Source organism: Anser anser (assembly GCF_964211835.1).
Source record: "Anser anser genome assembly, chromosome: 3".
NCBI classification, from domain to species: Eukaryota; Metazoa; Chordata; class Aves; order Anseriformes; family Anatidae; genus Anser; species Anser anser.
Window position 1 is genome coordinate 123,412,853 of NC_139722.1, and position 16,172 is coordinate 123,429,024.

Here is a 16,172-nt window from a genome sequence, read left to right on the forward strand (position 1 = left end):
GAGAGTTTCAAAGGATTCACTGGATTTCTGATGGCAAGCATCACACAAAAAAGGGTATGGTTTCACAAATACACCAAGGAATAGGGAAAGGGAAGTAAGAGTCTTCAGTGACGGCCACCACAAAAGCAGCACATACAGTAATTTATGTGGTAGATTTACACGTAGATCATTACCTAACAAGCAACACAAAAAGCAAAGGACAACCATTTTTTTAACCAATGTTTAATATTTTAATTTATAGTTCACACAGTATGTTGACTTCTTTTAAGGAAATGAATGTAACCACTAAAAACACGAAGATATGTGGAGCGCGAGTAGCTTTTCACTGTCTTATTGTGGGGGAAAAAAAAGGATAAGACTATGCAATTTCAGTTCCTCTGGGGATTCAGCTCTGTCGCTGCCCAATTGCAAGACTCCTGTTCACATCGGTTATTTTGGTAACCCCTTGTACTTGCATGGCTGGTGACTTGCAGCTTGGTGGAAGTCAGTTTGTGAACAGATTAATATCTGGATTGCTGCAGTAACACTTTTCAGCTTGCCACGTGAAGATGACATAAGCACTACACACACTTCTTTGCCTGCCTAGGATGTTTCGGTGACGTGGTAGTCTTCTTGCGGACTGTTTCTCCCATCCTTTGAGCCGGCTGGAAGATAAACTTTGGTCAATATGTTACACTATGCCCTTTGTAATGAAATAACATCAGATAATATGTGTTTAGTGGGGATTTAAATTCCTGAGCTGATTACCAGGAGCTGTTAAGACGTGTAAGGTTTAGCAGTCCCCTGTGTACGATTCTAGAACGACGACGTACAGTATTTCAGTGACGTGCTCCTTCTGATGGCGTTTGAAAGGGCAGGACTTTGTTAGGAATACACTCGAAAGCGTAAGCAACCGAAAATACCAGTGACACAACTTGATGGTTAGTAGGAATTTAAGTGAAAACTAGAAAACTAAGCTCCTAAATTCTGAGTTCTCCTAGGTTTAATGAGACTTTTGCTTGGAGGTATCAGGAGTATGACAGGGTCGCCATCCCTTTGCTTCCTAGGAGGAAAACGAGTGTAGTAGTGTTTAATGCACCCGAAGGACGGTATGTGACTGAATAATGCTTGGAAACCGCTTTAGATAACAGATGTAATGGTTGTTGTGTGGAAAGGGACTGATCCTTATTACTGGGGGGGGCGCAGAGTATGATTTCATGAGGTGATTTTATGAGGTGATTTCGTGAGGTGATGTCATTTTTTTTTTAATTTATTTCGGCGTGCAGGCAGCTGGCCCCGCCAGGCACGGCACAGCCGGGCCGGCAGCGAGGCCTTGCGGGCTCCGCGCCCCTCAGAGCCGAGTCCTCAGGCCCAGGCCGCGGCCGTGCCCGGGCCCGGCCGGGTGGGGAGGGCGCTGGCCCCGCCCCTCGGCGCTTAAGCCCCGCCCCCCTCCGCCCGCCCCGCGACTCGCCCGGGCTGCCACGTCTGCCCGCTGACGTCACCCCCGGCCGGCCCCTCCCCGGCCAATCCGCTGCGCCCACTGCCGCGCCGAGCCGACGGGGCCGAGGGAAGAAAGGCCGGCCGACGCGCATGCGCCGCCGCCGCCGCGGGGGCCGCCGGGAGAGCGAGTCCCGCAGAGCGGGGCGCGGCCGGCCGCGGGCGCGGGGCGGCGGGCGTGGCGCGGACTCGGTTTCCCGGCATGCCCCGCCGCCTCCCCCCGGCCATGTAAGCGCTGCTGGTCGAGCGGCCGCCCCGTTTCCTGGTCGGGCAGCGGCGGCCATTTTGGGCTGAGGAGCGAGCGCGGAGGCCGCGGAGCGGAGCGGGGCCGGGCGGAGGGGGCAGGCCGGGCCGAGCCGAGCCGGGCGCAGGCGGCAGCCCTCGCACCCCCTGCATCCGCGGAGCGCCCGCCTGGGCGGCGGCAGGTGCCAGGCCGCCAGCGCCCTCCCCTCGCAGCGCCCTACGCCGTCCCTCGGGCCGCGGGCCCCACGGACATGTCCAGCATGAACCCCGAGTAGTGAGTGCGGGGCGGGGGGGGTAAGGGCGACGGGGCCGGGGGGCTGGGGGGCACAGCGGAGCCGGGGGGAGGCCCCCCGGGCCTTGGCGGTGGGGGGAGCCCCCGGGTGCCCCCCCCCGGTGCCGCCCTTCTGGGGGGGACCCGAAGGGTGTGGACGCCTCGCCCTGCCCCGGGGCTGCCCCCCCGGTGAGCCCCGCCTGGGGGGAGCGGCGGGGGGGGGGCAGCCGGGAGAAACAGCCCCTCTCCGCGGGGGCTGCGCGCCCCGGCCCGCTGGCAGGCTGGGCAGGCGGAGGTCCGCCCTGCCCCGCTCCGGCTGCGAGTCATGTGTGTGTCACATGGCGCTTGCAAAACACTCGGGGCCTCCGTGGGTTTTGCAACGCTCCGGCTGGGTCGTGGAGCAAGTGATCTTCGGGGTTGGCCGCAGCCGAAACAGGAGCTGCCTGGAGAGCCTGGTGATGGCGCGGGGCTGTGGTTTTCTCTGGAGGGTCGTGGTGCGAGGGTGGCCTTGTCCTCGGCAGTGGGGATGGCTGAGGGCTCTGGGCAGTGGTTGTCCGGGGCCTGGCAGCAGTAAGAGCAGCGGCATGCCCACCAGGGTGTTGGGGACACCAAACCTCGGCTCCCTCATCTTTTTTTTGAGGGACTCGGGATTCATTTAAATCACGCTTTAAAGCCAGCCACTTTACTGTCACTACTTCAGTGCCAAAGAGTGGTTTTAGGATTCTTTCATCTGTGCTGGCACTCCGGTTTGGGATGACAAAGCTGCCGTGCCCTCTAATGCAACTGAAGTGGTTTTGCTCTTGAGCCCCATGTGTGGTATGACATTACTGCTCTAGATCCCACCATCACTTTATGGGTGACACTCAACCAACTTTTGTCCTCAGACCTTGTCTTCCCACGCAGCTGTGGCTGCTGGTGTGCATGGTCACGGCTTTTATGCTCCCTGTGTATGGCAGTGTGACTGCAGGCACTCTGTGCCCATTAAAATCACCTGGAGAGTGAGCAGGAATAGAAGGCGAAGTAATCATCAGCTAGCTCCAGATAGTTGCTGAAAACTGAGAGGTTCAGCCAGGAACTCAAGTTACATCTTGGCAAGATTACATAACAGGTTTGCTGGTATGGCTTCTGGAAGCACTAAAACAGTAGCTGGACGTAACCAGTGGATAAACAACAATTTGTTGGTTGGTGCCTTCGTGGTTGTAAAGGCTCTCAGGGTTAAATTTGACTTCATCTCGCAGACAGGTGGGGTTTGGCGCTGGAAGGCTGCCTGTGAAGCGTTAGGCCCTTCTGGGTGGAAGCAAGTGGAAGGGGCTCTTCCCCCACAGATTATTTCTGGCCTTTACTGAAGCCTCCCAGCTTTTTAGTAAGAGCTGACTGAGAGCATAGCTTCCTGCAGTCAGGTAACAAATGCTGCTATGAAGGTGAAAAAGCATTTTGTGGGAGCCTCGTTCTCAGTGGAGTGTGTTCGTCCTGGAGGTGGGGACTGGACTCTTAAAATGAAGAGGGAAGACTAGTTTAAGATTAATTTGGAATAGTAAATTGTTACTTTTGGCAGGGTCGTGTCTGCTGGATGAGGATAAGAGATGGGAAGAGCACAGTGAGATTTAAGGATATTTTTCTCTCCCTGTCATAAGTGTACTTGGATCAGCGTTAAACCAGGAGTAAGATTTGTGGGGTTCTAGTGTTCTTCCTAGTCCATCTCTAACAGGTGCAGGTATCCATTTGTGCTTTTAGTGGTACCTTGCCTGTAATGTGTGTTCTCAGCTCTTTATCAGGGCTTCAGATGGGGCTGTAGCCCAGATCCTCTGTCCTGGGCGTGTCAGAAGTCAGTGGGTTAGCTAAATCTTTTTGTTAAACTTGCCTCCTTCAGTTTTCTTATTCAAAAAGCTGCAGGATTAGAAGCTATTGGTGCCAGGGTTTGAAGGGAGTCTGCTTCTGAGCTCCCCTGAAATTTCAGTGCTGTAGGACGGCTTGGTGGGCTAACAAGTGTGCTTTTTGTGTGTGAGAAGGAGCTGGGGAGGGCTGGGTGAGCTGTTAGTGCTAGCATTTGTGAAGCTAAATTCTCAAAACATCTGTCCAGCCAGTGCTGGGTTGTGTTCCTTTTGTGTTCCTCCCCCATTATGGTGTTTAAATAGTCAAAATGTCAATATTGACTCTGTTGTGACTAGATCATGCTGAGGTCTTTCAGGCTTGGTGCTTCCTACCCCTTGTGCAACTGCATGCAGCAGGCTGGCTTGCACAGATCCACCAGGGGGTGAGCCCTCGCACAGATAAGCAGGCCTGGGAGTTAATCTTGATGAATGCTCTGTAGTGTCTGGGTCTCATTCCAGATACCTTCCCTAAGGGGTGATAAGGGAACAAAGTGATGGTGGAATAAACCTGGCTTTGGTATTCAGAGGTGTTAGCCAGCCCTGTGTGGGCTTCTCAGGCTTGCGTGGTGGAGGTCAGTGGGTGACAGGTGAGTGACAGCTTCTGGAAACATCTGAAATTATTTGTTCCAGCCTTTCCAAGCCATAATCTGCGATGCAGAGTGGCCTCTTGTCTTCTGGATTCTGTTTACTTGCACATGCAGTGTGTAATCAGAGTGACAGTCATGCTCCTCTTCAAAATTTCTTGGGTGGTGGAACAAAGACAGGATTTGAGGCTGCTGTGAGTATCTGTTTACAATAAACCTGCAGCTGACATCAATGATTAAAGCTGACTCCAACAGTTCCTTGTAGGAGATGGATGACTACCTCATCTTGTCTGTTTGGGATAAAGCCTTCCTGGTTCTAGGAAAGAAGTGCGTCTGCCTGCATAAACAACGTGCTTTAGAGGCATGCGGATCCCTTGTCCTGCACAGCTTTGGCCAGCTCTGCCCTCAGCTGGGCTTCCTGGTCTTCTGCTGAGCTTGCTTGCTGGCTGGGGCACGGAGAGTGCCTGTGGTGGAGTGCTGCTCCCCTCTCAGGTGTGGCAGGGCTCTCCTGGAGGTGCCTTTTTTGCAAGAATTGCAGTGCATCTAGCAGTTCTCCTTGGCAAAAGGAAGTTAGCGTGTTCTCCTCCTGATTAGAAGGGTTTGAAAGCCTCACTCGTGCTGACAGCACCTGCCTGCCCTGCTGCTGCACATCCTCCAGCAAGCAGTCTTGTACGGTGCGAAGTATGACTGCTTATATAAAGAGTGAGAAGTGGCTGAATGATCGGTCTGAGTTCACGCCACCTCCAAGTGCTGTGGAGAAGGCCGTGCTGCATGGCCTTCGCCCAGCCTGCGCTACGGGGGCTTCCTGAGCTCCAGGAGCTAATGGCCCAGGTCTTCAGGCTGGGAAAGCTGAGCTCACAGCTTCCCAAGCGATTGAGGCTTTTCAGGAGCAAGACCAGAATTAACCTGGGTGACTGGGATGCGTCACCACAACTGAAGCTGTTTACTCAAATATATTCCATCAGCAGGGTTCCGTCTGGAAATACGTTTCAGCAAAACTTTGCAACTTGTTTTCATTTTTCTTGGATTTAGGCTGTTGTTCTGTGGTCTCAGCCACCACACCGTGTCTAACAGCTAGTTCTCAAGGTCCACATACAGACACCTGGTGTTGTAAAACACCCTAAAGCAGCCGTATCTGGAAGTGGAGTGCATTTTTGGGTATTATGCATGCAGTAACTTTAATTTTTGAAAACCTAAACAGTAAGGTTGCACTTTAATTATCTTGGAGTTGATGCAGGTCTAAGTTTCAGTCTTGCTTATCTGGCAGAACTAGGTTTGTGACACAGCAGCCCGTTCTAGGGTAAGAGTGACTTGATAAAGGCTGTTTGCCTGTTGCCTCAGCCTGAGCTGTGCTGGCCCTGCTTTGGGTGAGGCAGGTGGCTGGAGCTGCTGTGTGACCCGGTGATTGCTGTCTGAAACAACGGAGCCCAGAGTTGGGACATGTTTTGATAGTAGAGATGTCAAAAGCAGCATTTAAGGCTTTCGGGTTCCTGCTGCTTCACCCACAGCACTACTGCTAAGTTACACTATGGCCGCTCCTGTTTGCTTCTGGCCAGGGAATGCCTGCATATAAAATGGAGGACTTAATAGCAGGGTAGGCCTGGCTGGGAGCTGCCCGGGAGTCTGAGGGATGCGAGAGGAGGACAAACCCTGCAGGGTTTGGGGGCTGAGGAGGCCTGGGTCCTCCTTGGAAGCAAGGGGGGCTTGGGAGCTTGTAGCTCAAGCCTTACCTAGGAAGGAATTAAATGTTTTCTAGTGACATGAGCGGTGAAATTCAGGTGAAAGCACAGTGGTAATATTCCCGTGTTACCATTCTTAAGGGGATTATGCCATGCTGCAGGCTCTAATACTTGGAAGGGTATTAATGCTTTCTATAAGTAATAATTTAGCATTGCTGGGAACTGAGTTTTGCAGAGAACTGGCTGACCCAAACTTGCTGTTGAATCTGAAAGCTGCGTGTGTCAATTTGTGTGTGATAACCTAACAGAGGGCCAGATGTGAGAGCTGGTGTGCCATCGCCCTGTTCTCTAGCCTGTGTCAGCTTTGGGGAGCTGCAGTTATTAGTGGGGGGAAGGGGAGGGAGGGAGCTCCTTCCTCTGCTCGGGGCTGGGGGCAGTGGCTGGGAGGCTGCAGAGGGAAGGGTCAGACAGTCCCGCTGTGCTGGGGCGGGCAGTTAGGCCTGGAGTGGTTTTATCCTGATAAAGCACAGCGGGGTGCCCGCAGCCAGCTCGTCCGTGTGGCTGGGGCAGCTTCTGCAAGCGGAGCCACAGGAAACACGAAGCTGCTCCTGAAGGGCGCGGGGAGGAAGTGTGCAGGGCGGCGTGTCGGGGCAGGGACTGCAGTGTCAGCTCCTGGGCTGCCCTGAGCTCCACGAGGGGGTCCTGCGTGCTCCTGGGGAGCGAGCAGCTGTAGTGCTGCTGGTAAGTAGCGGTGCCTCGACTGGTTTGAAGCTGTTCGGGTAAGTGGGTTGTGATGCAACCTGACTTACCTCTGAACTACGCGGGGTAGTAACTGCACTGCACTAAAACCATCCTGCCTTGGAGCGGCACACGATTTGACAGTAGTGAGCTCTGAGCCCCAGAAACTAAGTATCTTCAGATGACTTTGATTTCTGAAGTACCTTGAGTGCTTTCACTTCAGGCTGGGGAGGGGCGAGCCTGCATTTTTAAGATTAGCTTATTAGTCGTTACATTTAGCACTTTGACTTCTCTCTAGCCTTGAGAGAAGTGCTGCGGCAGTGGGTCTCCGCAGAACGTGTTCTCACAGGGAGTCACTGGGGCACTTGAGCCGAGGAGTGGAGGAGAGCCTGGTGGCTGGCTGCTGAGGGTGGGTGCAGTGCCCTGGCTGGACTCGTGGCAGCAGTGGGGAATAGTCAGTGGGGACAGCTGACTTCAGGTTTATTTTTGTTTGGTTAAGTGGGGGTAGAAATGTGCCTCTTGTAAGCTTTGGTGGTTAAACGAGCATGGGACTTAATTCTGGGTGTTGTGGGGCTGAAGAGCTACAAGCCTGGGACTAGCTTACCTAACACAAGGTATTGCTGTGAGTGGTGCGTGTTTTTTTCTCTTCTGCTTGGTCTCTGGTATCAAACCACCCCATTTGGCTTGTGACTAACATACAGTTTAATGTTTTGCTAACAGTGAAGTCTTCGTTGCTCTCTGACGTGTAAGGTAGGTCAGCCATACTGTGCTTGTGCCCTCAGTATTGGGAGGGCTCAGCATTAAACAAAACACAAACTGTTACCCCTGCCGATGTGGCTTAAGAATTATTACACCATACCTGACAGGAATGTGTGCTGACATCACACCTGAGTGTGGATGTATTATCTGGCAATGTGTGCTTCATTCTTAAAAGATGAGTGGAATATATGGCCTCTAATATGGCTGTTAATAGCCTAGCATGGAAGGCAAATGTTCATTCTGCTTCAGCAGGTCATTAAACCCGGTGCTAATGGCTCGTAGACCTGCATCGTGTGTTCTGTTGGATCCTGCTGAAAGCTCAGTCTGGGTAACTTAAACTGAGGAAGGAGGTGGCCGCTTTTGGCGAGCTACGTGGAACTTGTGCATACAGGCAGTGGAGTGAAGCCTTTGACTTACAGGTGGTACGAGCTGGCTTGCTGTCCACCAGAACTATTATTGCTGATGTGTTGTTCTACCAACCAGTGAGGCTTGTACGTAACTGGGAAGTGTGGTTTTAGTTTCAGCTAGACCACAAAGGGCTGAAGTAGGACTCTTTGCCTTGCTGATAGCTACCAATATCCCCGTTGTAACTTCCTGGAACAGCATGCTTCGATGCAAATGCTGTGCCCAGGGCATCACCTCACACCTCCCTTACACAGCAGCTTATGTGAACTGAGAGCACCTCACCTGGCCAGAGGGGTTTGGAGTTGGAGGGTCTGTTCCCTAGCAGTGAACTGACCTGCCTGACTCAAACAATGTACTGGCTGTCAGCAGCATTTGTCACTAAGTGCCATTTTTTTCTCCCTGCAGTGACTATTTATTCAAGCTACTTCTGATTGGAGACTCCGGTGTTGGGAAATCTTGCCTTCTACTTAGGTTTGCAGTAAGTGATCATGCTTAAACTTTTATATAAAAGCTGCCCCAGGTACTTAGCAAGAATTTCTCTGCTAGAAGAGCAGCTTGAAAGGACTGATGGCTGTCAGGCCTGGCGTACCAAGGAATAATCAAAGTGTTTCAAAGCCCTCTTGTCTCCTGGATGTTTCCAGCTAATGTATTCATGAGTCATATCAGAGATAATATCAAGAATGCCCGGTTAAATTTGATTCTCATTTTCCTGTTACTTGAGAACAAAATATCCTAATTTAAGTTCCACCACTGTGCTGGTGGTAGAACTCTGAAGGTGGAAGAACGTACTTGAGGTCTGGGGTCTCGTGGTCCTCATTCTCAAAGTTGTAATGTCTGCCAAAGACCTTAATCAGTTATTACTTGATCTGAATATTTTCAGCCGGGTGAAGTTTGACATCTGCATTGAAAAGGCCTACCAATTGCTTAGCCTGAGGGAGAGGTAATTAAAATAATAGTCTAGGAATAATAAGGCCTTAATGCTTCCTTTAGTGAAGGAATGTATACTAAACTTTAAAATTGCTGGTGGGCTGCTGTCTTGAACTTCATGCAAGAGGCTCCAATGCTCCTGTCAACAGGGAGAGTCCGAAATGTTTGACAGCTCCTGGTGGGAAGCGCTGGAGTCCAGAGAACTCTTCACCTGTGTCTAGCTTAAAATGTTGCTGTGGGAGGAGATTAGAAACTAAGTTTTGATACTAGTGCAAGACAATGGCGGCAGTTTCAGACTATAAACAGCTGCCTCAGGCACCTCTGGAAGTTCCCTGTTACTTATGTGAAGTGGGTGTCTGCTGTGTGCAGATAGCATCGCACCAGTGGGAGCCCCCATGGCCTCTGCAGCACTACTGTAGTAGGACAAGGCAATGCTAAAACCAGTGTGAGCACCAGAAAGGTGTAACCTGCTCTGCTCAGAGCTCAGGCAGTGGATTGGAAGTGACACCGAGGCTGGAGCAGTATTCCCACATCAGTCTAGCCTGTGTTCTTGCAGGTGTTTCACATGAAGTCAAATTTATTCAAAAACATCCAACTATTCCTTTGGATAACCAGCTTATGTTTGTGCTTAGTTATCTGGTGTTTCTTCAACTAAGAAGCTTTTTTCCTGTAGAAATTTGACTTTCTAACTAAGCTTTTTTACATCGAATGCTGCAGTAAGTCCTTATGTCACTTAATATGTTCCTGCTGCAGGTTAAACAGCAGCAGGCTTTTCAAACATACCTTTCTGAGTATTGGAACTTAAGGAAATGAATGTCATGTCATTGTAAAAGGCTTAATGCTTTCCCGTTACTTGCGTCTGTTCCTTCAGACAGCTGTATTATCTGAGGTGTCTTCCATTCACAGCACAAAGAAATCCCTTGCTTTTGTGAGAGCTGCTGGTTATGTTAAAGCCTTTTGTGGCATGTTTAACCTGAAGTTCTGCCCTGCTGGTACTTTGGAAATAATCTTCTCTCATGCCAGTAGGCTAACGATCATTCACATGTAGCGGAGGCTGACCCAAAGGTTCCTGTGTGCCAAAGACCAGGTGGGGCCTCAGCAGCCAGGTCTGCGCAGGCTGTTAGAGCAGTGCTGTGTTTCCTGTGCTCGCTCAGACCACGCAGCAGAGGACTCATCACGAGTACCTAAGCTGTAACTCTAAACTGCTGTAGCAACCAGCTGTGGTGGCAGGGGATCTGAAATTCAGATGCGGAGGGCGACTGAGGCAAAGCCTCTCACTTGGTATAGGTAGCTGCCATGTAACAGATGAAAAAACACCAAAAGGAGATAAAAACTGGAGGCACTTTAATGACCTTAATGGTTATTCTAAGTAGCTCTTCAGTCTGCCAGCTTAACAAAGGCTGTCTTCTGAACTACAATTCAGAAGGGCTTAATGCTGTAGCATTTTCGGAATGAGTTTTATTGACCAGTTGGGGAACACAAACCTTGTAGTATGAGGTGCTTAAAAGTTTTTTGAAGAATTTCTAAAGAGTAAGTGTTCAGTGAAAAGATCTAGATTGCTGCTGGACTTTGCAATGGATGATCAGACCATTTTTTCCTAGGAAATCAAGTACCTTTGTCTGCATGGTGTGTGCCTATTGCATAATAAAGTAGGTGACTGTGGAAGTGCAGCTGGCTTGACTTATGTTCACTCTTCTTCCTAGGATGACACGTACACAGAAAGTTACATCAGCACAATTGGTGTGGACTTCAAAATCAGAACTATAGAACTAGATGGGAAAACAATCAAACTTCAGATAGTAAGTAGTATTTCTCAACTCCTGGGCACCTTAATCTGTTCAAGCACAATTGCATTCATGATTACTGGTATTTATCTTTGTTTCTATTTTAATGATTAAAGTACAGTGTATTCCCTGTTCCAAGAGGCTAGGTAGTTTTCACAGGACTTCCCATGACCTGTCCCTGAAGAAGGATGTGATCAATGCTGCCTGCCTGAAAGGGGAAGTGAGATGTTAATCTTTCTTCCTTTGAAAAAGCTTAAGTTTTAAAAGGCACCATGGGCAGTGAGCTGAAGGGTAGGATCCTGCGCTGGTTTGCTCTCATCAAAACCAGTAATTTTGCAAAAAAAAAAATAAAAATTTTGCAGTAATTATTAAGTGTAAGTGTAAGAACATCATGGTTGTCCAAGATGCCAGAGTTCTCCAGCAGCTGTTAACAGCTGTGTGCACTGCCCGGTGCTGGGAGTGTGCTTTTGTGGGTCTGAAAGGAAAATCTGACACGTGTGCTTGCAACTGGCTTGTCTGCCTTAGTGCTGAGTAGTGTCTTCTGGCTGTGTTTGGCCTTCCCCTGCAATAGGCAGGGGCAGAGACTTGGCAGTTCTCTCCTCTAATCTTGAAGTGCTCTAAAACAGTGACTTGTGTACTGAAATCTAATATCTATGCAAGGTCACACAATCCTTGTCAGCCACTGCTTCCAGCTCCAGCAGAGGCTCTCAGGACTGGAAGGCAATGACTCAGGGATTCCAGGCTGCGCTGTGGAGCAGCCTCTAGTTCCCTGCCAGAAGCCTGGGCACAGTTGTGAGCCTGCAGACCCTCAGAACAGCCCACCAGGAATCTGTCTGCGAGTCTGACTATTTTTAATGTGCTAGCCCTACTCCTGACACGGCTTTGGGAACAGCGGTGTTTGGGTGAGCGCTGTTCCTGCCCTGCTGGGGGGAGGTGAAGCACCAAATGCCCTTCCTCCTCTCTGCCAGCAGGAGGAAGGAACCAGGTTTGAGTTGTTGCACTTCATCTTCCAAAGAGGATGTCGCCTGTAAATACCTTTGCAGCTCTTGTACCAAGGCTGCTGAAGGGAGTGGTGATGTTAGATACCCCACATCTCTCAGATCTTAGCCTGAACGGGTTTTCAAGCCCTGCCTCGCGTTTGTTCTGACCACTGAACCATGGCTTCTGTTTATATATGCAGAAAGGGCTTCTGTTTGGGTCAAAGTGACTTGAAATGTTTTCTCACACTTGGTCTAAAACCAAACAAATGAGCAGTTCTAGAAAACCACCTACTGAAGTGTACTTCCCAGTTAAAATATGTTGGCTATCTTGAATGCTGTTTGACCATCTCGGAGCAGTTTCTGCAGTTGGGACTTGGAGATGCTTGCAGTTGGCTGGCAGGTCAGCTGAGCTGTGTTCTGTGAGCTCCTGTGACCCCGGCACCCTGCCCTGCAGTAACTGATCCTGTTTGCCTTGCAGTGGGACACGGCGGGACAGGAGAGGTTTCGAACTATCACTTCCAGTTACTATAGAGGCGCTCATGGCATCATAGTCGTGTATGATGTTACGGATCAGGTAAGTGGTGAACTTGTGCCAGGAGGGGTTCTCCAGGTGGAATGCACGAGGCTGACGTGTAAATAAAATGCAATTTGATGTGCTATGTAGTATCTAACAACTCAGCGTTTCTGAAGCATGCAGTGACTGTTCTCCAGCTGTGTTGAAGTTTATTGAGCTGAATGGACAGCAGTCTCTGGTTTGGGGCTAAACAAGTACAGGGAGCTGTGAGATAGGGGGGATACTACTCTAAAGTAACAGTGTCTTAGGCTTAACCTGGAACTTGCTGGGTAGGTGACTGTGAGTACTTCTCAACCCGCCTTTAGTGGTGAGGAGTCTGAATTACTGATACTGTTCAAAAATTTCTGAAGGTACTTGAACTTTGGTCTACAATAAACAAATCTGAAACTGAAAAATGTCAGCATGTGCGCAGCGTACAACTGAGGCAGTGTTTTTTGTGAAAGAATCTCTGAAGATCAGTGGCGCTGTTGTCCTGTTTGAGGGGCTCTTTGGAAGTGTAGAGTTTCCTGAACTAATAGGAAGGGAACAGTTGGCTTCTATTGCTAACTCAGATGTCAGCTCAGTGCGGCAGTTCTGTGTTTTTGGAGTCAAAGGTTGTTCCAGCATCCCTCTCCACAACAATGTGACTTGCACCTAATAGCTGGTGCTTTGTAAATGCCTGGGATTCTTCTGCTTTCAGCTGTGTACTGTATCTTCTGCCTGCTACAGGAAGAGGAGGAGGAGTCCCTGATGGTATTTGTTGGCTATTCAGTATGGAGCAGGGAAAAATAATGGGGGGGAGCCCAGCTAGGGAGGAAGGGGCTGATTGTGTAGGGCTTGGAGCAGTGGCCTGAAGAAGGGTCTAGACCCTGTGGTGACTCCCTTATCCGGAGGGAATTGGGAGCAGTGGTATGGATAAAATACAGCAGCATTAGTAGTGTTCTGTCCCTTGTAGTTGTGAAGCACACTGTTGCTAAAGTACATTGCTTTACCTCTTTTTCCAGTTATTGCTGAATAGTGCTGAACTTCCCTCGTGGCAGGGGTTTTGCTTACAGCTCTCTTGTCTCCTAGGAGTCTTTCAATAATGTAAAACAGTGGCTGCAGGAGATAGACCGCTATGCCAGTGAAAACGTCAACAAGTTGTTGGTGGGGAACAAATGTGATCTGACCACAAAGAAAGTAGTAGACTATACAACAGCAAAGGTATGTTGGTACTGACACGGGCTGGCTTGGCTCAGTGCTAGGCTGGGTCATAAATGCAGTTGAGTTCAGTGTAGGGAAGCAGCTCGGTACACAGATGTTGGTGTGCCACAACTGCAGGCAGCTCAGTGACCTGCTAAGTACTTCGGTACAAGTCAAATTGGGGTGGGGGTCTGGGAACTTGGGGTGGATGCGGAGGTGCACCAGGAAACCAGGTGAGCTGTGAGTTGGTGTGTGAGCTTACTGTTTGCTGTTTCTTGATTCACAGGAATTTGCAGATTCTCTTGGAATTCCGTTTTTGGAAACCAGTGCAAAGAACGCCACAAATGTAGAACAGTCTTTCATGACCATGGCTGCTGAGATTAAAAAACGAATGGGTCCTGGAGCAACAGCTGGTGGTGCGGAGAAGTCCAATGTTAAAATTCAGAGCACTCCAGTCAAGCAGTCTAGTGGAGGTTGCTGCTAAAACTTGCCTCCCCCCTTTTGTCTCACAACAATGAATTTGCAATCTGAACCCAAGTGAAAAAAAATTGCCTGAATTGTACTGTATGTAGCTGCACTACAACAGATTCTTACCGTCTCCACAAAGGTCAGAGATTGTAAATGGTCAATACTGACTTTTTTTATTCCCTTGACTCAAGACAGCTAACTTCATTTTCAGAACTGTTTTAAACCTTTGTGTGCTGGTTTATAAACGTGTAATCCTTGTTGCTTTTCCTGATACCAGACTGTTTCCTGTGGTTGGTTAGGATGTATTTTTGTTTTGATGTTTCTATTGGCATGTTTAGATGTCAGGTTTAGTCTTCTGAAGATGAAGTTTAGCCATTTTGTATCAAACAGCACAACAGTGTCTGTCAGTTTCCATGCATAAAATTTAGTAAGATATATGTAAGATCTGATTTGCTAGTTCCTTCTTGTAGAATTATAAATGGAAAGATCACACTATCTCTGATTAATAGTTTCTTCATACTCTGCATATAATTTGTGGCTGCAGAATATTGTAATTTGTTGCACAATATGTAACAAAACTGAAGAAATGTTTAATAAATATTGTACTTATTGGAAGTAATATCAAACTGTATGGTGATAAATATTGTCTTAATTTGTATTGGTTAAGGGGGAAATCAGGCTTGCATTGTGCACAAAACATATCATTGTGCAGCCATGGCTCTTAGACCTTGTAGTAGACCAGAGACCTTCCCTGCAACAAAACTAGTGACTATGGCCCAAAAGACTGAGGTGTTGTGGTGCTTAAGGCACGTGCGCTGTACCAGGAACACCTAGCTGATGTCCATGGAGGCATAATGCACTCTGAATGTACTACAGTTCCCTCACTTAGTCTTGGAACTTAATTTATTTCTCAAGGACTTGACTTAGGGAATACCTGCCTGCTTTGGGTAGCAGGGGACAGAAGGGTACTTCCCTAACGTGAATACTTCAGCATAACCTTGAGGTGGTAAAAAACTTTGTACCAGTATATTATGTCTTTTCTATATACTGTTAATTCCATCCTCTTTTAATTAATACTCTTCTTAATGCAACAGCTTAGTTTCTATTTGGTTATGCATAAAGGCGTCAGAAGGATGAAATGGGGACAGTAAGATCCCACACCAGACTGTTGCTCATGTAGGCGCTCTTGCAAACAATTTGGAACTAACCAGCAGCCAAGAGGTTTTGGGCAGTGTGTGATTCTTTGTACAGAGCTAATCAAATCGTTAGTGCCTGATGTCTAGCTAAAAGCCACAGGAAAGCTAGCCTATAACACTTCCTATACATGTAAAATTGTTCAGCTTTATCTAAACTCAACTGTTCAGCCTATTCTGTAAATAGTCTCATGTTTGAAAGACCATGTAACATTCCCCTAGTAGTAAATACACCCTGTGATAGTAAGAAATATAGCCTAGGTATGTTGTGAGGTATAAACTAAAACTGGTGCAAATAGCCTCTGATTTTTTTTTGGGGGGGGAACTTTGGCTAACAGCTTTCTTCAACATAGTTGCATCAATCAACAGGCAATTGTAATACATAAAGTATTGTCATGGTTAAGTTGAACTCTTCCACGTGAGACCTTCACAAAATAAAGTGATGTGCTTTCTATTAGAGATGTGCTCGTTGGTATAATTCATTGTGTGACTCGCTCCTCCTGGAGAGCAGGAGCTGTAGGAGTAGTGAGTGCTGCTGAGATCAGGAAGCGAACCTGAAGGAGGTGTACTGAGGGTAAAACATCTTCCCTCCAGAGAACTGCACAAATGAACTTAAATGTCAGGATGCCTGCTACATACTATCCAAAACAATGTTAATATATACAGTAATAAAAGCATTGCAAAACCAACTTGGCCTACACCAGTTGTTTGGTGGTTATTTTTTTTTCCCTAAATTACAGCTTGACAGGGTGGCACCATTAACTGCTCTAGCTGGGTGTCAGGCTGGAGTACACAGCAGGTTTAAAAAAATCCTGGCTGAAGGGTTCTCACCTGTGAGCTGACTTACTAAATAGCTTCAGCAGCATGGGCCAGGCCTACAACTGGCACATGGAGACAAAGCAGCAGAAGTTTCCTTTCATCAAAGCTGGGGTGATGTCGGCTGGGTAATTCCTGGCTGGTCCTGCTGCAGTAAGGCTCCCGGTGTGCCCACAGGCACGGAGCCTGGGGTGGTGAGGCCAGAGCGAGAGCAGTCTCACTGCAGCACTGTCCTGGTGCACG

The 16,172-nt window shown here is 48.8% G+C and overlaps 1 protein-coding gene across 1 annotated transcript; it reads left to right on the forward strand.

Annotated features, from left to right (window-relative positions):
• Positions 1-1,569: 1,569 nt before the first annotated feature.
• Positions 1,570-15,802, forward strand: RAB1A (RAB1A, member RAS oncogene family; the record flags this gene model as incomplete). The annotated part of the gene is given in 9 exon segments (XM_083832046.1): positions 1,570-1,612; positions 1,615-1,827; positions 1,830-1,939; positions 1,941-1,993; positions 8,432-8,504; positions 10,657-10,752; positions 12,196-12,291; positions 13,342-13,473; positions 13,739-15,802. Coding segments are annotated over 9 exon segments (1,014 nt in total). The 3' UTR covers positions 13,937-15,802.
• Positions 15,803-16,172: the final 370 nt, after the last annotated feature.